Source organism: Zonotrichia leucophrys, chromosome 23 (genome assembly GCF_028769735.1).
Source record: "Zonotrichia leucophrys gambelii isolate GWCS_2022_RI chromosome 23, RI_Zleu_2.0, whole genome shotgun sequence".
NCBI classification, from domain to species: Eukaryota; Metazoa; Chordata; class Aves; order Passeriformes; family Passerellidae; genus Zonotrichia; species Zonotrichia leucophrys.
This window is the reverse complement of record NC_088192.1, coordinates 4029222-4055154: the sequence shown is the minus strand read 5'-3', so window position 1 is coordinate 4055154 and position 25933 is coordinate 4029222. Positions and strand designations below refer to the sequence as shown.

The 25933-nt window shown below is 47.3% G+C and overlaps 3 protein-coding genes across 3 annotated transcripts; 2 read left to right on the top strand and 1 right to left on the bottom strand.

The window, feature by feature from the left end:
• Positions 1 to 1055: 1055 nt before the first annotated feature.
• Positions 1056 to 12841, top strand: GNL2 (G protein nucleolar 2). Its single transcript, XM_064731403.1, has 16 exons — positions 1056 to 1334; positions 1422 to 1506; positions 3428 to 3522; positions 4416 to 4555; positions 5804 to 5988; positions 6244 to 6310; positions 7406 to 7564; positions 8099 to 8212; positions 8359 to 8487; positions 9467 to 9571; positions 9670 to 9828; positions 9966 to 10088; positions 10407 to 10837; positions 11453 to 11532; positions 12172 to 12263; positions 12661 to 12841. Exons 1-16 carry the CDS (start codon positions 1271 to 1273, stop codon positions 12808 to 12810), a joined length of 2178 nt encoding a protein of 725 aa, XP_064587473.1. The 5' UTR covers positions 1056 to 1270; the 3' UTR covers positions 12811 to 12841.
• A 662-nt stretch (positions 12842 to 13503) lies between these two features.
• On the bottom strand, positions 13504 to 19554 carry DNALI1 (dynein axonemal light intermediate chain 1). Its single transcript, XM_064731411.1, has 6 exons — positions 19431 to 19554; positions 19247 to 19323; positions 18998 to 19167; positions 17991 to 18169; positions 14788 to 14952; positions 13504 to 13847 (listed from the first exon to the last, which is right to left on the bottom strand). Exons 1-6 carry the CDS (start codon positions 19509 to 19511, stop codon positions 13812 to 13814), a joined length of 708 nt encoding a protein of 235 aa, XP_064587481.1. The 5' UTR covers positions 19512 to 19554; the 3' UTR covers positions 13504 to 13811.
• Positions 19555 to 19631: 77 nt separating this feature from the next.
• On the top strand, positions 19632 to 25246 carry SNIP1 (Smad nuclear interacting protein 1). Its single transcript, XM_064731820.1, has 4 exons — positions 19632 to 19768; positions 19844 to 19946; positions 21326 to 21885; positions 23791 to 25246. Exons 1-4 carry the CDS (start codon positions 19632 to 19634, stop codon positions 24053 to 24055), a joined length of 1065 nt encoding a protein of 354 aa, XP_064587890.1. The 3' UTR covers positions 24056 to 25246.
• Positions 25247 to 25933: the final 687 nt, after the last annotated feature.

Here is a 25933-nt window from a genome sequence, read left to right as displayed (position 1 = left end):
CCACCAGCAGCCTCAGTGTCCCTTTAGCAGCCCCAATGTCCTTCTGACTGCCCCAGGGCCCCTCTGGCTGCTCCAGTGTCCTGGTTGTCCCAGTGTCCCACCAGCAGCCTCAGTGTCCCTGTGGCTGTCCCAGTGCCTCTCTGACATCCCCAGTGTCACACCAGTACCCCCAGGGTCCCTCTGGCTGTCCCAGTGCCCCTTTAGCAGCCCCAGTGTCACACCAGCATCCCCAGTGCCCCACCAGCAGCCCCAGTGTCACATCAGCCACCCCAGTGTCCCTGTGGCTGTCCAAGTGTCCCACCAGCAGCCCCAGGGCCTCTTTACCAACCCTAGTGACACAGCAGTAGCCCCAGGGTCCCTCTGGCCGTCCCAGTGTCCCACCAGCAGCCCCAGTGCCCCTTTAGCAGCCTCAGTGTCCCACCAGCAGTCTCAGTGTCTCACCAGAAGCTCCAGTGTCCCTCTGATTGTCCCAGTGTCCTCCTGGGTGTCCCAGTGCCCCTCTGGCAGCCCCAATGTCCCTTTAGCAGCCCCAATGCGCCACCAGCAGCCCCAGTGCCCCTCTGGCAGCCTCAGTGTCCCACCAGCCACCTCAGTGCCCCTTTAACAGTCCCAGTGTCTCACCAGCTACCCCAGTGTCCCACCAGCCACCCCAGTGTCACATCAGCAGCCCCAGTGTCACAGCAGCAGTCCCTATCCACTAGCGATAGGCAGGGAGCGCTCCCGCCGCTCTCCCGAACCATTTCCATGATGTGTCACTGCACAAACTCCATTCCCGAACAATGGGGGCTCCCGTGCCAGCGCCCCCGCCGGGCCTCCCAACCACCCCGCGGGCCCGGGCCGGACCCGGCCACACCGCGGCGCTTCGGGCGGGCACCGCCACTCCAGAGACGGGCAGTGACACGGGACACAGTGACACAGAGCACGGGGACACGGAGCGGACACCGGGGGACACAAAGGGACACGGGACCGGGGCCGGGCAGGCCGAGCCGAGGTTGCCGTGGCAACCGAGCCCGGAGGTGCCACTGCGCCTGCGCCGCAGCGCGGTGCTCCCGGAATTGCGTCAGGCGCTGCTGCCCGCCGGAAGTGCCGCGCGCGTGTCCGCGGCCCGGCCTGAGCGCTCCGGGCCTGTCCCGGCACCGGCACCAATACCGGCACCGGAACCGACAGTGATACCGGCACCAGAACCCGCACCCACACCGATACCGGCGCCGGAACCCGCATCCACACCGATACCAACACCGGAACCCTCACACACACCGATACCGGCACCATGGTGAAGCCGCGCTACAAGGGCCGCTGCTCCATCAACCCCTCCCGCGCCAGCACCAACCCCGGTACGGGCAGGGCCGCGGGCCGGGCGGGCTGAACCGGAGCGAACGGAATTGAACCGAACCGGGGCTGATGTTCTCTTGTCTCCGCAGATCGCATCGGGGGCGAGGGAGGGAACAACATGCGGGACCGAGCGACCATCCGGCGGCTCAACATGTACCGGCAGAAGGAGCGCAGGTGAGGGCCCGGCCTGGCCTGGCCACGATCCCGGGACAGGCCACAGAACGCCTCGGGACTGGGGCTGGGAAGGAAAGATACATCGTTTAATAAATATTCTTGTTTTTCAATAGGAAATTATCACAAAAATTGTTCCCTGGCAAAGGGTGCCCAGAGCAGCTGGGGCTGCCCCGGGATCCCTGGCTGGGACTGGCACTGGGAAGGAAGGATACATTTTTTAATAAAAATTCTTGTTTTCTAATAGGAAATTACCCCAAAAATTAGCCTGGGAGGGTCAGGCCCTGGTACAGGGTGCCCAGAGCAGCTGGGGCTGCCCCATCCCTGGCAGTGCCCAAGGCCAGGCTGGACAGGGCAATGGGACAGTGGGAGGTGTCCCTGCCATGGCAGGGCTGACACTGGATGGGCTTTAAGGTCCCTTCCAACCCAAAGCCTTCATTGATAGCTTATGATGCTGTCATATAAATCTAATTTCTGATAGTTAGTGTGCCAGCTGAAGTTCTAATGCCTCTAACAGCTTCTGTGCCTTTCCTGAGGCTGCTGCACCCTGCAGAAACTCACGTGATGAATGTGAACTCAAACAGGTGTTTTATCCTGTACCAGAAATTCTTGTTCATTCAGCCTTCATTTCTAGTGCATCAAATTTTAATTACTGCCATTTTTTCATGGTGTCTAAAACATTATCTTGGACTATTGGTAGCTGTTTTGTCATGTGGAAACTTTGAGAGTTGCTCTATGGTGGGCTTTGTAACCCTGTGAGCTGGGGAGCCTGATCCTGATCCCAGGCCTGATCTGAGCCTGATTCCAGGCCTGATCCCAAACCTGATCCTGAGCCTGATCCCAAGCTCTCAGCAGCCCAGCAATGTACCCGGGATACAGGTGTAAAACACTTGATGCATCTGCCTGGAGAGACCCAAACCACACAGAATTCCTGAATTTCCCACAGCAGCAAAGCTCAAAATCTCCCCCAAAACACCTGAAGAGCCTCAGCTCCCTCAGCATCTCCACAGAGGGTGCCCCTGTGCCACACACAGAGATCCATGGCAGGGGAGCAGCACCCACCTGGCTGTGCCATGGCAGTTCTGTTTCACATCACCTTCTTTGGTTTCTTGTGCCAAATTCCCCCCTGTTGGGGGAACAGATGGGGTGAAGGGATTTTGAGATATTGCTGAGTTCAAACCAGGTCTCTTCTTGCAAATCCTGTGTGGGTGAGTCCTGCAGAGCTGGTTAAAGGGCTTTGTGAGAGAGCTCAGTGGGATTTGCCAGAAAACATCACTGGTGCCTTTTGCAGCCCCTGGAGCCATTCCTGGCTGCCACAAGCAGCTGCAGGGGGGGTCTGGCCAGGCTGGAGTGACACCAAGGGCTGTGACTGCCATCAGTGCCACTCAGGGTGGGTAACTCACCTCAGGGAGGCACAGCAGCATTCACCACTGCAGGGAAGGGTCCCTCTGTCACAGACATCTTTTATGAAAAATCTTTTCCTTAGGATTTTTTCCTCCTGAGAAGCTGAGAGGCCTCAGGAACAAAATATAAACAATAGTTATCTGCTGCTGTGGAATGCAACAGGTGCATCTGTGATTGGTCTCATGTGATTGTTTCTAATTAATGGCCAATCACAGTCAGCTGGCTTGGACAGAGAACTGAGCCACAAACCTTTGTTATCATTCTTTCCTATTCTATTCTTAGCTAGCCTTGTGATGAAATCCTTTCTTCTATTCTTTTAGTATGGTTTTAATGTAATATATATAATAAAATAATAAATCAAGCCTTCTGAAACATGGAGTCAGATCATCTTCCCTCATCCAAGAACCCCTGTGAGCACCATCACAGTCTCTCTGCATTTTGTGCCTCTGCCCTGGCACACCCAGGGCTGAGGGGTCAGAGCTGCCCTTTGTGCACTGACATTTCTTCATTTGTCCCTCAGGAACAAACGTGGCAAAATCATCAAACCTCTGCAGTATCAGTCAACTGTGGCACCAGGAACTGTTGCAAGAGTAGAACCAAATATCAAATGGTTTGGTGAGTTTTCTCCAAATTCCAGACTCAGCAAGCTTCAAAGCTGTTGAATTTAGTGTAATGCAAGGGGTTTGTTTCAGAATGGTGATCTGAGAGCTCTGTGGGATGGTGAGGGACCCCTGCTGCTGTTGCTGCCTTGTGGGGCTACCTAAAAACAGAGGACAGATAAAATTAAGGCAATAAAAAGCAGTTATATCTATTGAAGGTCTTCAGGTACATTTTGGACAGACAAAGCCCCCCCAAGGGCCACCCAAAATGGACAATGGGTCACAGGTTTTCACACTTTTATAACTTTGGGCCATTTGCATATTGGGTGTTCATCTTCCAATTACAGCTTCAGCTAATGAAGTCATTTACCCCAAGTTTGCTGCTCCCAACTCACTTTTGTTTCCATCTCTGGGGCCTGGGGCAGTGAGGTGTCCTTGATTGCCAGGCCTGCAGAGGAATTGTTGTGTCTGCCCAAAATGGGAAAGCAGCAGCTCCCACTGTGTGTGGAGTTTGGAGTTATCCACTAAAGAACTGCAGGATTACAAATACATGAAAATATAAAAGCTGAAATCCTGAGGGATCATTGTCACCCCTTGCCTGTACCTGTGCTTTGGGGCTTTGCTTTCAACATACTCCCTTCAGGGGAGTTATTTTGGCTCCTGTTTTGTTCCCCAAGGTTTGCCCATGTGTATGGCTGTTAAATGTCCTAGAAAGACTTTTGAAATTTCCTATAAATTGTGGCAAAGAAAGGGATTGGCTGCTTCTTTGGGCTTGGTCTCAAGTAAAACCCTTTTTGTTTTCACTGATATTTTTTTTCCTAGATGCAAAGCTCATGTTTTATTAGTGTCCCCATTTGGAGCAGTTGAGATCAAGAATGGCCAGGTGTGATGTTTGTTTCTTACACTCAGGAAATACTCGTGTGATCAAGCAATCATCCCTGCAGAAATTCCAGGAGGAGATGGAGACTGTGATGAAGGATCCTTACAGGGTGATCATGAAGCAGAAGAAGCTGCCCATGTCCCTGTTCCACGACAGGATCAAACCACACGTGGGTATCCCTGTGTGCACAGCTGTGAGCAGCTCTGCTGTCCTGCTCAGCCTGGGAAATACTGGGAAATGCTGCCTTCTGCAAGGGGCAGCTGAAGTGGATTCCTTGGGGAAGGATGGTTCTGATTCCCTGTCACTGTGGCCATCATGTGTGAGGGCAAAGAGATATATTATTTAATAAAAATTCTCATTTTCCAGTAGGAAATTACCCCAAAATTTCTTCCCTGTGGGGGTGAGGAGGCCCTGGCACAGGGTGCCCAGAGATGTTGTGGCTGCACCATCCCTGGCAGTGCCCAAGGCCAGGTTTGGAGCCACTTGGGACAGTGGGAGGTGTCCCTGCCATGGCAGGGCTGGCACTGGATGGGCTTTAAGGTCCCTTCCAGCCCAAAGCCTTCTGTGATTCTGTGACAGGTTATGATATTGTCATATTATGATCTGATTTCTGATAGGTTAATGGGGGTTTGAGGGGTTACTGTGTGTGGTCTTTTGAAGTTCTAATGCCTCTAACAGCTTCTGTGCCTTTCCTGAGGCTGCTGGGCTGCTGTACCCTGAAGACACTCACAAGATGAATTTCAACTCAAAAACACGTGTTTTATCCTGTATCAGAAATTCTTCTCCATTCAGTCTTCATTTCTAGTGCATCCAGTTTTAGTTACTGCCATTTTTTCACTGTGTCCAAACCATTATTTTGGACTATTGGTAGCTGTTTTGTCATATGGAAACTTTGCAAGTTCATGTCATAAGAACATTATTTAAATTAGAGAAAAGGTTGTGTTAAAACATGCATTACAAAAACAAATTGCTCCTTTCAGCCATGCACTGTTTGCTGTTCCAAGACAAGCTGGCTTTCATTGCAAGCTTTAAAATCTAGTTTTGATTGTAATTATCCCTGACAAAAATCTGAGAATTTGGCGAGATTTGTGCTCTTGTTAGAAAAACAAGCAGTGATCAAAGATAGCAGCTGAATTTTCATCACGGTGCCTGTAATTGCATTTGACACCATTTATGGTGGAAGAACTGAAGCATGGCTCGTTGGCAAGTGCAGAATGTTTTGTTGCTTATTAAGTATCCACTCTTGTGTTTCTCAAAGCTTGAAGTGGAAAACTCAAACATTATTAAGGAAGTGCCTGTCACTTACAGGCTGCCAGGGCTATGTTGAACTTGGGGCTCTTTTCCTGTGTGTCACGAGAGATTGGAAAAAAATGGTGTTTGGGATTTGTTTTTTTTTAACCAACCTGTTTTTCCTCAGACCTCCAGAGTTCACATTCTTGACACAGAAACATTTGAAACAACGTTTGGCCCCAAAGCACAGAGGAAAAGACCAAATCTGTCTGCAAGTGATGTGCAGTCTCTGGTGGAGAATGCTGAGGCCTCATCAGAGTCTTATGACCAGGGCAAGGACCGAGACCTGGTGACAGAGGACACTGGTGTAAGGTGACTGGAAAGGACAAATGATTCATTGTATACACATATGAAAAGCCAGCCTTGTTTTTAAATAAGGATCTGGTACCTCCATCAATGCTGTTACTGTGTGAGGAGGAAGGAAAAGGAGATTAGCTGAATGTGGGATTTTGGCTAAATACCAACTGTTACTTGGGCTTTGTCCCCTCTTTTGTCTGTAAATGGATTAAGAGAAGAAGATCCTGACTCTGTATCTGTGGTGCTGATGTTTCTGGTGATGTCTTCTAGGGATGAAGCACAAGAGGAAATCTTTAAGAAAGGACAGTCCAAAAGAATCTGGGGTGAGCTCTACAAGGTAAATGGCACTTGGATTTTACAGCAGTCACATCTGTCAGCCTTTACACAGTTAGGGGCTTCAGCACAGCACTGAAATCCTGTACAGCAACAATGAGAAAAACTCAAAAAGAGTAGATTTTAATTTCTAAATCTCTGCCCGACTGAGCTTGATTCTTGAGCTCTTGTCCTGCAGGAACAAACATTCTTAAAATACATGATCTAGAAGAGGACTGGCAGAGTGAAGGTATCAGTTTCTCTTGGACTCCTGGGTCTTCACCACAAGTAAAAGAGTCATGTTCCCTTCAGTTTCTTTAGGCTAAAAACATCTGGCATGTTGATGGGGTCATCTTGGGAGAGCTCTGACCCTCAATTCTCCCTGAGCCACCATGGCTGCCAGAGAAATGGAGACTGAGTGAATCAGGGTGGTATGAGCAGTTTGTGTGCTCTCAGTGACTCTTAGGTGTGAAATTGTTTGACTTTTTGCTCTGAATTTCTGAATGTAGCTTAAAACCTTTTCATTTGGATCTAAAAGCACTGGGAATGGTTGAGCAAAACAGATTTCAGTAAGAGGCTGCCAGAACTGCAGGAAAAAGCTGTGAAACAAATTCACTTGGCTTGAAACAAGTCATAAATGACAGCTCCCTGCTGTAGCTGCTTCATGGACTAACAGCAGGTTCCTGCTTGGTTGTGTGTTTCATATTGGTCCAGAAAACATCCTTTATACCCTGATGCATTATGAAATGGGAGAAGGGAGTTGTTGCTGAATGGAGGATGAACACTGGGGGTTTGTGTGCTGCAGCACACACAAAACTTTAGTTTTCCCATTTGGGTATAATGTTTTCTTTCCCTGGTGCATAGGAACAGGTAAAAGTCATTCAGCTGTCCAGGTCCAGGCTGAATTTGGAGGGGATTTAGGAGAGGAGAGAGTAGAGCATCAATGGATGTTAGTCTGAATTTCACAAGTCTGTGGGGAACTAGCAGTTTGTGAAGGATACAAGGTTTTTAAATTAATGCTGTAGTTTCAAATATCACTAGTTTTCATTTGGGAGGTACAGATATCTTACTTTCCACAAAATCCATTATTTCTGTGTGGGTTTTTTTTTATATTTTTCAGGTGATTGACTCATCAGATGTTGTTGTTCAAGTTCTGGATGCCCGAGATCCCATGGGCACTCGCTCCCCTCACGTGGAATCCTACCTTAAAAAGGAGAAGCCTTGGAAACATCTCATTTTTGTCCTGAACAAATGTGATCTCATTCCTACCTGGGCCACTGTAAGCACAGTCCTGCCTGTTATTCTGTGGACCTTCTTTGTTCCTGTTGTGGCTGTAGCTCTGTGCCAGTCCCCATGCTGGTCTGGAAGGGCGTACTGCAACTGGGGCGCTGGGAGTTCTCTGCTTGCCTGCAGTAAAAGTAACAATTACCATGTAAATCTGTCCAAGTTTGGCCAAGTTGAGCAACACACGCCAGCCACAAATTCCCTACTTCCTCTGTCTGGATTTAACAGTTCAGCTGTTGTCTCCAGAGTGTGCTAAATGTTAGTCTGCCTAGGATCCATATCCACCCCAGCTGGTTTGCTTTATGTCATTAAACTAATGAGTTTTAGCTAGCAGTGAAGGCGTTTTTGGGAAATTGTTTGTCTTTAATACAAACAATACTGTTGGGCTGGGGAAGTGCTTCAAAGGTTCTTCCTTAGCAATGTTCATGTTGCAGTTGTGAGCCCAGTGCAGAGGCTGTGTCCTCCTCTCTGAGCTCAGAGTGTCACTGTCCAGCCCCAGTCTCTAACCCAGTCCTCTTTCCCTCTGCAGAAGCGTTGGGTCACTGTCCTTTCCCAGGAGTATCCAACACTTGCTTTCCATGCCAGCCTCACAAACCCATTCGGCAAAGGTGCCTTCATCCAGCTCCTCAGGCAGTTTGGAAAGGTACAAAACAATTTTGGGGATCTGTGGTTGGTTTGGGGGGATTACTGTGTGTGGTCTTCAGCTTTGTTAGCAATTGGGGTTCAGGACTACGGTGGTAATTCTGTCCCTCACTCCAAGATGTAAAAGGATCTGTTATTTCTCACCAGTTACACTCTGACAAGAAGCAGATCAGTGTGGGATTCATTGGTTACCCCAACGTTGGCAAGAGTTCAGTGATCAATACTCTGAGGTCCAAGAAGGTCTGCAGTGTGGCCCCCATTGCAGGGGAAACAAAGGTAGGAACATCCCAGTGCTAAAGACACAAATGTGCTCATGAGAAACAGCCTAGTGACCTTGTCAGGTTCTGCACTGACCTGCACAGGTTGTGGGACCCTGAGGAGGGGCTCATGGACAGTCCCTGCTCTGGCAGCATTCCCAAATTCCCACTCTGCTGTACTGCAGGGCTGTGATGGGAATGCTCAGCTGCCCTCACTCCCTGATCCAATTACTGGGTCAATGTCTTGGTTTGGAAAGACAGGAGTCTGTAAGGAAGACAGGAGCCTCCCCTGAAATGGAGAATGTAAACCCTCCCAAACCCTTTGAATTGCTATACATTTTAAATTAAGGGGCTCTCAGGCAAAAAATATGGGAGCAGGAAATAACAGTTCTTTAATAGGGCAGAAAAATAAAAGGATAAAATAAACAATGCTGTGCACTAGAACAACAATGCCAGAGTCAGAACCCAACCTGACACCCTGTGGGTCAGGCTGTTGGCAGCAGTCCCATTGGAATTGTGGCTCAGCCCTCCTGCAGTGTCAGGGCTGGTTCTGCTGGAGCAGGGATCCTGGAGAAAGGTGCAGTCTCTTCCTCTGAAGATCCAGGGCCAGAGGCAGCTGCTGTTCCTCTGGGCAATCCAGTGCAGAAGCCGTGCTGGTGTTGCAGAATCTCCAGATTATATCCAGGTAGGAATGCTTGGCTCCTCCCTCTGGGCTCACATCTCCCAGTGGGATGCTGTGGTTCTTATCAGCCATGCAGGGACATTCAATAGCTGTTATCAGCAGGTGTCCCCTCCTGAGGGAGGTGTGAATGTGGTCACTCAGAGAGAGAGAGATAAGGCAAACTGCCCACTTGACAAAATATAATCTGCCAGATGGTAATTGAAAACATCTTGCCTTGCAATCTGGAGCAGTCAGGCTCTGTTTCTCTGACTCTGGGCTTCAAGAATGAAGCAAGGCCTGTGTGGAGGTGCTGATGGGAGCTGCTGCTCTCTTGCAGGTGTGGCAGTACATCACCTTGATGCGGCGGATCTTCCTCATCGACTGCCCCGGGGTGGTTTATCCATCAGGAGACTCAGAGACAGACATTGTGCTCAAGGGAGTGGTATGTGTCTGCACTGGGGGCTGGGAGGCTTTGCTTGTTCCCACTGTGATGGTCTCAGAGGGTTGATCCTCTGCTGATGCTCTGCTGGGCTTTTTCAGGTTCAAGTTGAAAAGATTAAGAGCCCTGAAGATCATATTTGTGCTGTGCTGGAAAGAGCCAAAGAGGAGTACATCAGGAAGACATACAAAATTGAGTCCTGGACGGATACAGAAGACTTCCTTGAGAAACTTGCTGCTAGGACTGGAAAACTGCTAAAGGTGTGCCAGCTTCCTGCATTTGTGGGCTGGAAGATCCTGTTCTGAACATGGGAAATGGCAATGGTTCTGTTGCTCACGGGGCATGGGAGGGCTGTGTGCCTCACAAACATGGACATAAACTGTTCTGTTTCTCTCAGGGTGGTGAGCCTGACTTGCAGACTGTGAGCAAGATGGTTCTCAATGACTGGCAGAGGGGCAGAATCCCTTTCTTTGTGATGCCACCAATGGCAGAACCAGTGGCAGGTCAGCCAGCTCCCCAGGTAAGAATGTGATGCTTGTGCCTCCTTCCCTCATATTTGATTTTCCTAATGGTATTCACTGCTGCTTCTCCCAGAGTGCCACGGATCTTTGGCAGTGCATGTCCTGGGCTCTGCCCAAGCATGGTCCTTCACGTGACACCTGAATTTAGTGAGGACCAGGTAGCAGTGCTCTTTACAGAGATGTCTGAGTCATTATTACTATGAGAAATGTCAGGAATCATGTTGTCATCTTAAGCTTTTTCTGGTGAGAAAAAATGGAAATTGTTTCTGGAGATGGTGTGACAAACTCTGGGGATAACATCCTGCTCTTCCTTGCAGCCTCCTGTGCTGGAAGCAGCTGTGACATCCAGCCAAGATATCACTGAGGAGAAAGTCTCTGAGTTGGTGGCACCAGCTGTGGAGGCAGCAGAGGAGGGGAACAACACAAACAATGAAATCAGGCAGCTCATGTCCCACGTGCGGCAGAACTTCGGCAGGATTAACGTGGCACCTCAGTTCTCAGAAGAAGACCTGGTTCCTGTGGATGTGCCAGGCTTTGATGACACAGACCATGAATCCACTGGAGAGGAGGAAGAGGAGGAGGAAGAGGAGAAAGAGGAGAATGAGGAACATCCAGGAGAGGAGGAATTGCAGACAGCACCAGGTGTCCAGGAGAGCTCTAAAGCTGTTCTTAAGGCTTTGGAGGACAAGATTGCAAAATACAAAAAATTTTTGGACAGAGCCAAGGCCAAGAGATTCTCAGCAATAAGGTACCTGAATCTGACCAATACATTGCAGGGGGGGAAAGGTTTGATGAGGCTCTGCTGTAGATTGACTCAATTTCTGACTTGCTTGACACACATAAGTTGCCACAGCTTATCTGGCTTAGCTATAAGGGTTGGGAATTGGGCCAAGTAAGCAATTTGTGTTTGAAAGATTATTCCAGGAGCTGCTATTTACCAGCAAATTAAAAATGTTCTCACTTTTGGAAAGCTGCCTCTTAAACTATGGATCAGAGTTAGCATTATCTTGGTTATGTGGGCAGCAATACTGCATCCTTGGATCTCTCCTTGATGTTGGATAATCCCAAGGTTGGATATCCCTGGGTGTTCATGCATGTGCAGTGAGTCCTGGCCCAGTTTAGCAAAGCTGACCCACCAGCCTTGTTAGGAGGGAGATTTCAAGGTTTAAATGCAACATTTTCTCTCTCATATAGCACACAAGCACAACAAAAGCTCCAGCAACAAGGGTATTGCAATATTCTGGTGCAAAGACTGGCTTTGATGCTGACAGGGGACTGGGATCTGCTGGAGTCTGATGGCTTCTCAGAGGTGGTCACTGTTTGTGTAACAACAATCTTTTATTGCTGGTTTTATCTTCCATAGAATCCCCAAGCGACTGAGTGACCAAGTGTTTGCAAAATCCATGGAGAAGGCTGAAAAACCCAAAGAAACTGGAGACAGAGGTAAAACAAGATTAGTAGAGAAAAAAATGGCATTAAGGGGAGAAGCATGCACTGGATCCTGTGTGCAAGATCTTTTCCCCTAAAACTACTTAAATCTCCCTTTAGCTGTCCCAAGGGCTGCTGCTGACCTGCTGTAGCCTTCCTGTGGAACAGCTGTGTGTGATGGGAGGTGTCCCTCTCAGTGAGAGAGGATACAGTGAAGACAATTTTTGAATTCCAACAGCCTGGGCTCCCAGCAGAATGCAGCCAGAGCAGCTCCCCTTCCATGGGGTGTTATAGGAAGGAGTGGATGGGGTTTGGGATGTTATAAAAGCAGAGATACTTCAAGCTGTAAGTTTTTACTGAGTTGTTGTCAGTTTTAGTAAAGGCACAATCCAGTGTGAGAGCCCTGTCCTGACAGGATTGTGGAATTCTCCTGGACTTGGATGAGGCTGGAGCAACCTGCTGCTCAAGAGCAGTTTTTGCAGTAATAGCTGTGATTCTCTTGTGAGGAACATTCATGTTGTTTTGGTAGAAGCTCTTAAATACAGCCAAGGGAATGTGTTGCTCAAGGAGTTGAAATGGTGACCTCAGCCTGCAGTTCTTCAAACAAATGAGTGTTCTGGAAGATACCAAGGGCATGATCTCTGCTGTTTGCAGGCACAGAGAAGAAAAGAAAGATGAAAGAAGAGGAAAGTGATGATGATGACCAGTTGGGTAAACAGCCTTGTAAGAAACTCACATCCAAAGAAGTAAGTGTTCTTTCCTGTAGTACAACTGAGCAGGGAAATCAGCTGGCTTTTCTATCCTTGGCCATATCACTAAAGAGCTTTGAGACTTTGGGCATGAACAGAAGGGGAATGAAAATAGAATTCTGTTATGAATGTTCTGTGACAACTTCTGTCACCTCCCTCTTACCTGACCATACACACCAGATTGAATTTTGTGTCTTTCTGCAAAGATTGAAATGGAGCTTTCTCCCATAAGAGCAGGGCGGGTGGGTTCTGTACAGAGTCATATCAGTAACATTTTGTTTGAAATTATTTATTTTACTTAACGTGTGTGGAATGCAAAGTGAACACCATTGGAGAGTTGCAGACACTGAGGCTCTGGATGCTGGGGATTTGCTAATGTGTTTTGTGTTTGCAGAGGAGACGAGCCGAGAGGCAGCAGCGCTCCAAGAAAGTCGGAGTCCGCTATTATGAAACTCACAACGTGAAAAATAAGAATAAGAACAAGAAAAAAACTGGCTTGGAGGGACAAAGATCAAAGCACAAAAAATACAACCATAAGCAATAGCTGCTTATTCTATTAAATTTTACATAAAACAGCTCTAGTATGCGGTGGCTTTTTTTACTATAAAACTTGCGGTTCCTGTTCAAAGCCCAATGTGACCGGTCTGTCCTGGCCCCAGGAGCAGCATCTCTGTCTTTGTTTCTGCATCATCTGAAAGTTCTTTGTGCAGTTGGAGCTGGTGGTATTTCCACATCGCTGTCCCAGGCCAGCAAACACTGCAGTAGCCAAGCAGCTATTCCAGTGTTGCTCAGTGGTGGGGTTTGGGTGGGTTTTGTTCTGGAAACCCAGTTTTTCCAGTTCTGGAAACTGGCTTTGTGGGGTTTTTCACATGACTACAGGGAATTCTCTTTGCCTTGTTCACCTTCTGTGTAACCAGCTGCTCACAGAGGTACCTCAAGCAGGGATTTCATTTGCTTCCAGTGAGAAGTGAATCTGTGAGTGCCATTGTGCCTCTTCCTTTCACCAGAAATAATCACACCCAGAGCTCTGCTGTTGCCTGTGCTGTCACTGCTGATGGCTCTGACAAGGGATTTCCATGTACAGTTGACACCAGCAGGTACTCATGGAAATGCCCCCAAGACACCTGTCCAAGAGTGAGCTGCCATTTCTTTCTTGGTGATTGTGACTTTGCTTGTAAGCACTTCTATATTTCTGAATCTTCTACAACATTTTCAAATTAATAATGTCAGAGAGATGTTTGCATTTAAAAATATTTATTAGTTATTGCTTTGAAGGTCATTAGCACATTACCAACAGGCAAGTTCCAGACAAGTTCACTGTTCAAAGAGCTGACTGCTGAGATGGCTCTGAAGGAGGGAGCAATAATTAATAAAAGCTCTTGAATTTCAACTCTTCAAGAGAGAAAGAAAGAACACAGTTACACTGCCTGCTGTTACTGGTAAGTGAAAACTCAAGATCATTTTAGGAAGACAAATCTTTGTCACTAATTGCTAGCTTCTTGCTCTGACAGCTCTTCTGAGCCTGCCTTGAGGACAACAAAACAATTAATTCTTTGCTGCAATGATGCATTCGAGTTGGGCCTGAAAAACAAATGAGACAGTGAGACAAATTAGATTTCCTAACCTAAAAAATAAACCTTCAGTGCTGTGGAGGGCTAAATTTTCTGTTGGATGTTCACAGCAAGGAGCTGAGGGATGCTGTGCTGCTGCCAGGAGAGCCAGGCCAGGTTTGTTCCCCAGCAATTCCGTTCCTACATGTTTTATAAATTAGTTTGTCGTTCCTGGCATGAAATTTGTTACATTCTGAGGAGAAGAGAGCTGGCCTTGGCTCTGTACGATGAGAGATTCTGTTTAGAATGTGAAGCATTGAGGAGGAAATTAAATAAAAGCTGTTGAAACAGTGGTCTGAATTCTCAGATTTGAAGCTGGACTATGTGAGCTAAATTAAGTATTTGGCTCTCTAGCATTTGGAACATGAACTGACTCCAGGACAAGAGTAGCTGGGAACAGCAAATTTTGTGATTAGTGAGAAAATTTGATGCCAGTTAGTGGATGGATGGGAGCAGCCATAATAACCCTCAGCAGTGGCACACACAGCTGGTCAAGTACAGGTACTTCAAAAAAGAATCTGATTCAGAGGCAACACACATCTGATCTAAGATTTTGTGTCTTAAAACATTCCAAGGCAGCCTGAAAATCTGAGTTAAAAAGCAAGATCTGCAGGAAAATCAGCCTGCTCTAAGGGAAATGTTTTTAGTTGTAGCCAGAAACATTTGATGCTGTTCAGGGTGACATTCTTTCCTTACTTAAAAGATGTGGGGGTTTGTTTTTCCTTTTAAAAACAAAGTACAGAGCAGCAGCTCTGTTCTCCCCAAAGCCACAAGCACAAATAATTATCCGGTCCCTGCACAGTTGTTCTTGGGTAATATTTAATGTTAAATGGTGTGTTGTGTTACTAGGGCTTTAATGGTTTTAATGAGAATTTTACCACTAGTATTTGGAATTCTGGATTTGTACTGACCTTCAGCTGCTGGTTTGTCCGTTTGAGGAACAGAACCTCCTCACTGTGTTTCTTCTCTTCTATTTCTCTCCGTTCTGTTTCTTGCCTTTCAATGGCCTCACATTTCGCTTTCTCTTCGCTCACTTGTTTTTCCAGCTCCTCCTTCTCCTCTTCCAGCTCTGCAATCTTGGGAAAGAGCACAGATGTCTCAAGTTTTGTTGGAAAACAGTCAATTTTCAGTTCAGATGGGACTGATGCCTTGAGAGGCTACCTAGAATAGAGGCTAGACAGAGTTAAAGGAATGAAGGAGGTTTTATTAAAAGGCCTTCAAAGGACACATCTTGGGCAGTACAAGAACTTGGTTGTAGCTACACCCAAAATGCACCATGGGTCAAGAGTTTTCACAGTTGTATAAGTATTGGTCCATGTACATATTGGAGTTAGTTGTTGAATTACAGCTTCATGTTATGAAGTCCCATCCTCCCAGTTTGCTCTCTTCAATTTGCTGCTGTTCATACTTTGTGGACCTGAAGCTATAATGGTGTTCTCAGGAAAGGAAAAAGGATTGTTTGGCTAACTAAACTGTGAAGAGAACTTGCTAACACTCTATATTCAGTTCAGAGTTATATACTAATGCAGTGCAGAATCTGAAAAATACAAGAGCTAAAATTTAAGGTGTCAGGACAAAGTGGCGTGTGGTGCAATATTTAAAGCTGTGCAACAAGCTTCAGAAGAGCAGCTAAGTCCGAGGAGAGTGAGCTGAGTATTTTGATGGTCTTTGCTGCCATCCTGTGGAAACAGAAACAATGAATTTAAGGATATAAAATCTGCTATGTTCATGTGCAGAAAGCTCCATCACAGGGCCCCAAGGCGTCATTCACCTTGTCTCACTTTAATTCTCAGTCAAGACTTGAAAAAAGATAATAGGTTTCAGTAAAATAATTGTATTACATTAATTGGGATACTAGCACTAATTAAACTCTGCTTTTGCATTGTTTTCAACAGTAAAAGAGAAAGAAATTCAGTATCATAGTTCATACATGGCGAGCAGAGACAGCGGACAATATTTTTAGTGTAATTATTTAGAATCCATTGCGCAATGGGAAGCTGTAGAGATTTAAAGAGCAGAAATTTTCTAAACACTATCAAAGAGGATCTTCTATAAAATAACTCACCACAACAGAAACTTGACATAAGAAATTCTCTAAACACTATCAAAGAAGGATCTTCCCATAAAATAACCCACCACAACAGAAACTTGATATAAACACTGTAAGGCAAACAGGAAGGTGTCAAGGTGGAGGTTTGGAATTAGCATAGCAGACAAAAATTCCACTGTGCAGACTTTGGGAAAGAAAACAACTTTCCCATAGTTTGCACAGTGCCTGCAGAGCGCCTTGTGGGAACCTGTCAAGGACATATTTTATGAAAAATCCTTTAGTTGGATCTTTTCTCTTAAGAAGTTGGGAGGCCTCCGAAACGAAATGTAAACAATAACTATCTGCTGCTGTGGAATGCAACAGGTGCATCTGTGATTGGTCTCACGTGGTTGTTTTTAATTAATGGCCAATCAAAGTCCAGTCTCTGGTCAGTCACAAGATTTTATTATCATTCCATTCCTTTCTAGCCTTCTGATGAAATCCTTTCTTCTATTATTTTAGTATGGTTCTAATATATCATTTTCTTTTAATATAATATATATCTTAATATAATATGTTAATATAAAATAATAAATCAGCCTTTTGCAACATGGAGTCAAGATTCTCATCTCTTCCCTTGTCCTGGGACCCCTGTGAACACCACCACAGGAACCCAAGCAGTTTGGCAAGGTGTTGGGAAGGATGAAAGTTTGACAAGAAAGTCTCAGAGATACGTGTGCTTAGCAGAAAGAATTTTAAATGTAGAGTCTGATGAAGGAATAGAAAAGAAAGCAAGTTTTGGCATAGAAGAAAAGAATTGCTGAGTCAGTCTTACTGGATAACCAAGGAGGCAAAGGGTGTGTTAGTTAGAAGGGGTTTTTATGGCCTAGAGCAAAGAATAAACTCACTTTAAACAGAAGATGTTTTTACCAAGCAGAAAGATAGCACAGGCAAACAAGCCTGCCAATGTTGCAAGTAGAAAAATGGTCTCAGAATTTTCCACTGCAAGAAAACTGAAAACCAACTTCTAGCTTAAACTGTAATGTACTAACTTTTAGTGATTGGAGAACAGTAACATGAATATGGTAATTACAGTAGTTATGATGGGCTATAGATAAAAGTTAAGGTATAGATTGGTTCTACTGTATTAAGATGCTCAGCAAAGAAAAGTATAGAATGCATTGTGACCAAAAGAAAAGTATAGAATGCAATGTAACTCTAACTAAAGGGTCTGTGGGCGGCAGGAGCTGACAGCTGTAGGCACAGGCTCTGTCACCCACGACCCTGGACTGCTGTAACCTCTTGGATGTACTAAACTGCATTTTGGAGAGCCACCTGGAGTCCCAGATTTCTCATTCAGGCTCTTACAGTGGTGCCCAACATGGGGTGCCATCAGTAAGAGCCTGAATGAGGGATGTGAGACTCCAGCTGTAGGCACAGGCTCTGTCACCCATGACTCTGGACTGCTGTAACATCTTGGATACAATAAACTGCATTTTGGAGAGCAGCCTGGAGTCCCACATCTCTCATTTAGGCTCTTACAGTAGCATCCAACGTGCAGCACCATTAGTAAGAATCTGAATGAGGGATGTGGGACTCCAGCTGTAGGCACAGGCTCTGTCACCCCTAGCCCTGCACTGCTGTAACCACTTGGATGTAACAAACTGCATTTTGGAGAGCTGCCTGGAGTCTCACATCTCTCTTTTAACCTCTTACAGTGGCGCCCAACGTGAGGCACCATTAGTAATAGCCTGAATGAGGGATGCAGGACTCCAGGCCTGCCTGCAGCTGGAGCTGACAGCTGTGGGCAGAGGCTCTGTTGCCCATGACCCTGGACTGCTATAACACCTTGGATGCAACAAACTGCATTTTGAAGAGCAGCCTGAAGTTCCACATCTTTCATTTAGGCTGTTACAGTGGCACCCAGTGTTGGGTACCCTCAGTAAGAGCCTGAATGAGGCATGCAGGACTCCAGGCCTGCCTGCAGCTGGAGCTGACAGCTCCACATCTCTCATTCAGGCTCTTCCAGCAAGGAAATCTGCTTCCACCCCATGTCCTTCAGACCCTTTATTGCAGGTGTCTCACCCTTTTCTCCAGGTGGGCCTTGCCCTGCTCGGCCTGCAGCGCCTTGCGCACGCCGAAGGCCACGCTGCTCTCGTAGAGCGCCTGGTACGCCGACAGCGTCAGCTGCAGCTCGTCCCGCACGCGCAGCAGCAGCAGCCCCCGCTCCGCACAGCTCACCGTGGTCTGCCGGATCAGCTCGTCTGCAAGGGAGGAGGGACAGAGCCTGCAGTGCCTCTGCCAGGGACACGGCTGCTCGGCTCGCTGTCACACTGATTAGTCAAGATTTCCTAAGCATTCTCATGTTTATATTCCTGTAACAAACTTTCTCACACGGTTTGTGTAAATAACTTGTGGGTTTGCAGGTTTTATGGAGAAGGAGGAATTTGATGGGTTGTTGGTTTGTCCAGTGTTTTGTTATATTGAGCACAGCAGGTAAAAGCAGAGTGGTGGTGCAGCCCTTCAGGTAATGCCAGTGATTAGCTGATCCCCTAAATCTGCAACAGCAAACACTTAAAAATGTGTAATGATTGTTGCAGTCATTGGGGAGCCCTCAGAGGACCCTGCTCTCCAACCCATGGCCACCCCTCACCTTTGGGAGCTGAGCACTGTGTCATTAGAGTGTGTAACACACACAGAGCTGTAAGTAACTTTAAATAAACTTAGTTGAAGTGCAGCTAAGAGGAAATCTACAAGGATTTAAAGCTGTTTTTCAGGTGCAGGCATCCCCTCACCTTTGGGAGCCCACACCATAGAGTGTGTAACACACAGAGCTGTAAGTTACTTTAAATAAACTCAGTTGAAATGTAACTAAGAGCATAACTATGAGGATTTAAAGCTGTTTTTCACGTGCAGGCATCCCCTCACCTTTGGGAGCCCAGCACTGTGTCATTAGAGTGTAACATAAAAACGGCAATAAGTAACTTTAAATAAACTCGGTTGAAGTGCAGCTAAGAGGGTAACTAGGAGGATTTAAGGCTGTTTTTCATGTGCAGGGTGTCCCCAGGGTGGGAGCTGTGTCGGGCACTGACCGAAGCACTGCGTGTAGAGCTCCCTGCGCACGGGGCACAGCCCGGTCTCCCGCGCCTGCCGCTGCTGCAGCTGCCGGTCCAGCTGTTCCTGCAGCTGCACGACGTCGCGGCGGGTGCTGGGCGCGGTGCTCACCTCCTGCACCCAGAGCTTCTGCGCCTCCTCCCACTCCCTGCCAGACAAGCACCGGCCGTTACCGGAGGCACCGGGCGCCCCCCGGGCACCGCCGGCCCCGGCCCGGCCCCGCTCACCGCGGCGGCAGGATGAGGTTCAGGAGCTCCTGCGGCTGCTGCGTGGCGAAGCCGGCGGGGGTGCGCGGAGCCTGACCCTGCGGGAACACGACAGCGCTGTAGCAGCGGGCAGGGCACCGCGTCCCCGGCCCGCTCAGCCCCGGCGGAGCGCGGTGCCCCCCTGCGTGCCCCCGTGGGCGCTCACCGCCGCGGAGGGCCTGTCTTCTCGGTGGGACACCACCACGGGCGGGCAGTACCGCAGCAGCGACTCCGGCGGCGCCGCCATGGCGGCCGCGGCACTGTCACCATGGCGACCGCGCCGCGCACCAACGCCCGGGCGGAAGCGCCGGCGGGCCGGAAGTACCGGCGGGGCGGAAGTGGCGGCACTTCCGTCGGGACGGGCGCCATGGAGGCCGCGGCGGAGGAGCGGCGGAGAGAGCGGCGGCGGCGGCGGGAGGTGGCGGTGAAGGCCGAGCGGCGCAGCCCCCGGCGCAGCCCGAGCGAGGAGCGGCGGGGCCCGGCAGGACCGCGCGCGGGCAGCAGGTGAGGAGGCCCAGCCGCTCGGCCCCGCCACGCTCGGCCCGGCCCCGCCGCTCAACCCCTCCCGTTGTTCCGCAGGTCGCCGCGGCGGAGGAGCAGGTCCGGGAGGAGGAGCCGCTCGCCGCGAGGCAGGAGGAGCCGCAGCCACAGCCCGCACCACGGCGCCGTGAGGGTGAAGCAGGTGAGCGGGGCTGTCGGTACAGCGGGGCCCGGTTCCCGGGACTCGGCCTGGCGGGCACAGAAAGTCGGTTCAGACAGGGCCCTGCCCGGTGTCCCGTGTCTGGGGAGTCAGGAGCTCCCGCTGCCCAGCTCAGCTGTGCCACCCGTGCCTGGAGCTCCTCTCCGAGCCCTGCCGGTGCCACAGCGCAGGGAGCTGCATCCTTTCCCCAGAGCAGGCTGCACCGCCTGTTTGTGGCGCTTTATTCCATGCAAATTGCGGGAACCCAAGTGGTTTGGCAGGGAAATCTGTTCTAGGTGGTGTCAGAGCTGCACCCCAGCAAGATGGCAAAACCCTTTCTGCATCCTGTGTAAATACTCTCTGTATATCTGCATCGATGTCATTTTAGTGTCACCAATGGTGGGTTCAGCATTGCACCCTCATTTATTTCCCGTGTGCAAGCCGCAGATGTTCCTCCCCATGCCTCAAACACGAGGGAGGGACATCCCAGTGTGTGTTTTCCCAGTGTGGGATTGGGATTGTCTAAAAGGCCGAGGTAGATGAGCTGCTGTTCAGTTTGTGTTTTTACAGTTTAAAAGTTGATGTTTTTACAGGTTAAAAAGTTACAAAACTCTTTGTTATAAGCCATCTTCCAGTATCAGTGAGAGTTTGGGACTGGGAGGAGTTTGGAAGGAATTTAAAATTATTTTTGAATTGCTTTTGATAATGCAGTTGGTTTTTTTACATAAGTAAGAAAAGTGAGTTTTCCTTGTGTTTGTAAGTATAGGTTAAAAAGTTACAAGACTGTCTTCCAGTACCGGTGAGAGTTTGGGATTGGGAGGAGTTTGGAAGGAATTTAAGGGTTTTCAATTGGTTTTGACAATGGAGTTTGTAGTTTGGTTTTTGTTTTTTTTTTACATAGGTAAGTGAGTTTAGTTCAGATTTTTACAGTACAGGTTAAAAAGTTACAAGGCTCTTAGTTATAAGTCATCTTCCAGTAACAGTGAGAGCTTGGGGACTGGCTGGAGTTTGGAAGGAATTTAAAATTATTTTTGAATTGGTTTTGATAATGCAGTTGGTTTTTTTACATAAGTAACAAAAGTGAGTTTAGTTCACATTTTTACAGTATAGGTTAAAAAGTTACAAGGCTCTTAGTTAAAAGCTATCTTCAAGTACCAGTGTGAGCTCAGCGAGTGGGCAGGGTCGGGAGGGAATTTAAGGGTTCTGAATTGGTTTTGATAATGCAGTTTAGTTTTTGGGGGGTTTTTGCATAGGTAAATGAGTTTAGTTCCTATTTTTACAGCATAGGTTAAAAAGTTACAAGTTCTACTTAGTTGTAAGGTGCCGATTTTCCAAAAGGCCGAGGTAGCTGAGCTGCTGTTTGACTCTGGCTGTCCCTGCAGGAGCGGGAGGATCACTGTGGCAGGGTGAAGGAGGAGAGGAAGCAGAGGCACCCAGCAGAGCAGGAGCAGCGGCGGGACCGCGACAGGAGCGGGGACAGGGACAGGCACAAGGAGCACTCAGACAGGAAGAAGAACCCTGGAGCTCGCAGCCACGAGCGGGACGCACAGAACCTGCGGGAGCAGCAGGCGGAGAGAGAGCTGCACAACGAGAGGAGGCGAGAGCATCGGCAGGGCGAGCCCAACGCTGAGCCCTGGCAGTCAGACAGCAAACAGAAAGAAAAACCCGCTGCCAACAAGGAGAAACCGAGCTTCGAGCTGTCGGGGGCGCTGCTGGAGGACAGCAACACCTTCCGGGGCGTGGTGATCAAGTACAGCGAGCCGCCCGAGGCGCGCATCCCCAAGACGCGCTGGCGCCTGTACCCCTTCAAGAACGACGAGTTCCTGCCCGTGATGTACATCCACAGGCAGAGCGCCTACCTGCTGGGCCGGCACCGCCGCATCGCCGACATCCCCATCGACCACCCCTCCTGCTCCAAGCAGCACGCCGTCTTCCAGTACCGGTGAGGCTCGGCAGGGGGGGTTTGGGAGGAATTTAAGGGGTTTTGGTAATGCCATTTTTTGTTTGTTTGTTTGTTTTTACATAAGAAAGAAAAGTGAGTTTAGTTCGTGCTTATAAGTATAGGTTAAAAAGTTACAAGACTTAGTTATAAGCTGTCCCCAAGTACCAGTGAGAGCTTGGGAGTGGGAGGAGCTTTGAAGGAATTTAAGATGAGATTTTTTAATTGTTTTTGATGATGCAGTTTTTTTGGGGTTTTTTTTGGTTTTTTTTTTTTACATAGGTAAGAGAGTTTAGTTCTCATTTTTTCAGTATAAGTTAAAAAGTCACAAGTTATACTTAGTTATAAGCCATCTTCCAGTACCGGGTGAGAGCTTGGGGGTGGGAGGAGCTTGGAAGGAATTTAAGGGTTTGAATTGGTTTTGGTAATGCCATTGTTTGTTTGTTTGTTTGTTTTTACATAAGAAAGAAAAGTGAGTTTAGTTCGTGCTTGTAAGTATAGGTTAAAAAGTTACAAGACTTAGTTATAAGCTGTCCCCAAGTACCAGTGAGAGCTTGGGAGTGGGAGGAGCTTTGAAGGAATTGAAGGTTTTTGAATTAGTTTTGATAATGCGGTTTGTGTCTTGGTTTTTTTCTACATAATTAAGAAAAGTGAGTTTAGTTCATGGTTTTACAGTATAGGTTAAAATGTTACAAGGCTCTTAGTTATAAGCTGTCTTCCAGTACCAGTGGGAGCTCAGGCAGCTTCGGGACTGAGAGGAGTTTTGAAGGAATTTAAGATGAGATTTTTGAATTGGTTTTGATAATTTAGTTGGTTATTTTTTCTACATCAGTAAGAAAAGTGAGTTTAGTTCATGGTTTTACAGTATGGGTTAAAAAGCTACAAGGCTCTTAGTTATAAGCTGTCTTCAAGTACCAGTGAGAGCTCAGGGAGTGAGAGGAGTTTGGAAGAAATTTAACGGTTTTGAATTGGTTTTGATAATGTGTTTTTTTGTTTTTTTGTTTTTTTACATAAGTAAGAAAAGTGAGTTTATAGGTTTTTACAGTAGAGTTATAGTTATAAGCCAACTTAGTTATAAGCTGTCTTCCAGTACCTGTGAGAGCTCAGGGACTGGCAGGGGTTTTAAAGGAATTTAAGATTATTTTTGAATTGGTTTTGATAATGCAGTTTGTTTTTTGGTTTTTTTTTGGTTTTTTTTTTTTTACATAGATAAGAGAGTTTAGTTCTCATTTTTTCAGTATAGGTTAAAAAGTCACAAGACTCTTAGTTATGAGCTGTCCTCAAGTACCAGTGAGAGCTCGAGGGAGTGGGAGGAGTTTGGAAGGAATTTAAGAATTTTGAATTGGTTTTGATAATGCAGTTGTTTGGTTTTTTTTCTTTACCTAAGTAGGAAAAGTGAGTTTAGTTCATGTTTTTACAGTATAGGTTAAAAAGTTGCAAGTTATACTTAGTTATAAGCTGTCTTCCCCTACCGGTGAGACTCAGGAGTGGGAGGGACTTTGAAGGAATTTAGGATGATCTTTTGGAATTGGTTTTAATAATTCAGTTGGGTTTTTTTCCTACACAAGTAAGAAAAGTGAGTTTAGTTGGTGTTTGTAAGTATAGGTTAAAAAGTTATAAGGCTCTTAGTTATAAGCCGTCTTCCAGTACCAGTGAGAGCTTGGGGAGTGGGAGGAATTTGGAAGGAATTTAAGGTTTTTTAATTTTTTTGATAATGCAGGGTTTTTTTTGTTTTGTTTTCTTACATAGGTGAGTTTAGTTCACATTTTTACAGTTTAGGTCAAAAAGTTACAAGACCCTTAGTTATAAGCCATCTTCCCACCTCCCCGCAGAGCACAGTTTCTGCCCCTGCTGCTTTATGAACACGTTTGCAGTGTCTCAGGTGGCTCAGCAGTGGTTTTGTTGCAGGCTGGTGGAGTACACCCGGGCTGACGGCACCGTGGGCCGCAGGGTGAGGCCCTACATCATCGACCTGGGCTCGGGGAACGGCACCTTCCTCAACAACCAGCGCATCGAGCCCCAGCGCTACTACGAACTCAAGGAGAAGGACGTGCTCAAGTTCGGCTTCAGCAGCAGGGAGTACGTGCTGCTCCACGAGTCCTCTGACAAATCTGAGGCCAACACCAAGGACGATGATGAGGATGAGGAGAAGGAGGAGGAGTCTGACAGTTAACGGAGGAGGGAGAAGCTGGGGAGAGGCAGAGGAGGGAAACTCCTTGCGGTGGAACGGGACTGGGATGTGAACGTGGAGCATTGCAGCACTGATGCCTCTTGTTGCCTTAAAGTCCTTTCTCTGTTGCTGGTCTGTTCCCATAGTTTGTTTTGAGGGGCTTTGCTCGTTATTTGTGTTTGATAGTTTTGCATATCAAGAATTACAGCTTTATTTTTTATTTTATTTGTCTCCCAAGAAGCCGAAGAGCACCTGGATGTGAAAACTCTTGGTGCTGGAAACCCTCCACCAGATGTTGCCAGACTCTTCCAGCAAACCATGTCAAACACAGACAGCATCTGGAAAATTATTTTTATGACTTGTTTTGTTGTAGCCCTTTGAAAATGCTACAGACTGAAAGGTTAGTTAGAGAGTACCTGATGCACGTCCTCCTCCGTAGTTTGCCAAATTCCTCTGCCTGTTGGGAGTTCTGACAGGAGAATTTACCTGGATCACTGCTAAAATGGCAGAAATGTGGCAAAGATTCTCATGTATTTGTATGTTTTTAGTATTTAATTTGTCTCATGGTGACTGAGGGACGGGCATTTCACTGGAATTCCGCCTGGAAATCACAGGGGGATGTGAAACAGAAGTTAAACAGTTCCTGGAATTTCAGGTGATGAGACTGTGAGCCAAGTTCCCTGTTCCCACACATGATGCTGAAGCTGTCCTGGATGTGGAGTGTCTGGGTTGTAAGCTAGAACCCTTTTTCCTGACCCCACCCCAGGGTTTGTTTGTGTCAGACAGAACCACCTTTGATAGGGTGACATGTTTTAACCAGTTTGCACTATTTAAGTTCTCTTTTTATAAAAACTTGGGTACCCAAGTCCTTTGTTTAACAGTGAAGAAGTCAGTGTTTAGGGAGAGAAGCACCAGTCCCACTCACTGGGAGTTGCAGAGTTTTTGGTGTCTCTCCAACGTTGCTTTATGTTCAATGTGTGTGTCCCACACTTCACTGACTCACCTGGGTGTTTGTGGTCTCACCTGTTTGTCCCTGCTGTGTACAGACTGTACACAAAGGTGCTTGTTGTACACATGGATAGTGTAAATATGGGGCATTGCTCTGGGGTTTCAGATGGGTAGGATGGGGTTTGAGCAGGAGGAGCTCCTTTATATCTACTCCAAGGGTTTTTAAATAAACAATTTGTAAATTTAGCCTTGATTGCTTTCAGTTGTAATATTTTTCTAGCCTTCTTTTTTCCTCAGAACACTTGAAGTTTTAGCACTTGTTTCTGTAGTAAAGAAACCAAATAAGTTCGAAACTGCACAATTTGGACCCTGGAGAAGCTGTGAGCACAGGAGGTTTGTATTGCTCCCCTTTCTCACCCCAGGGTGGCTCATTCTGTGTGCCCTGACAGGGTTCTCACAGGAATGGCAGGTGACAGAATTGCTGTACTGCAAAAGGGCAAACTGGCCCCCAGTGTCACTGCAGAGGATCAGAGTGACACAGTTTAATAGGATCACAGAAGGGTTTGAGTTGGAGGTGTCAGGATAATTAATCCACAAACTCCTGAGGTTTGTGTCCAAAAAGGAGACACAGGAGTCCTGTAACTTTATTCCAATAAAGAGAGAGGCCATAGGGCATTTCCCATGGGGTATCTCAAACTGTTAGAGGACACTTTTTATCCCAATTTCCCAGCTGCATTTCCCTCTCTCTTTCCCGACTGGCTGAGGTACTTGAGAGGTACAAACTTCCCAGAACACCTAATAGAGACCCCCTTCTAATGTATACCCCCCTTTTTATTTTCCTTGTGCCAATCAGTGGAATTTCTATGGAATTAATGCTTCTTCCCATTACTTCTTTTATCTCTCAGTTTCCAGTTTTATTTATCAGCAGACCTA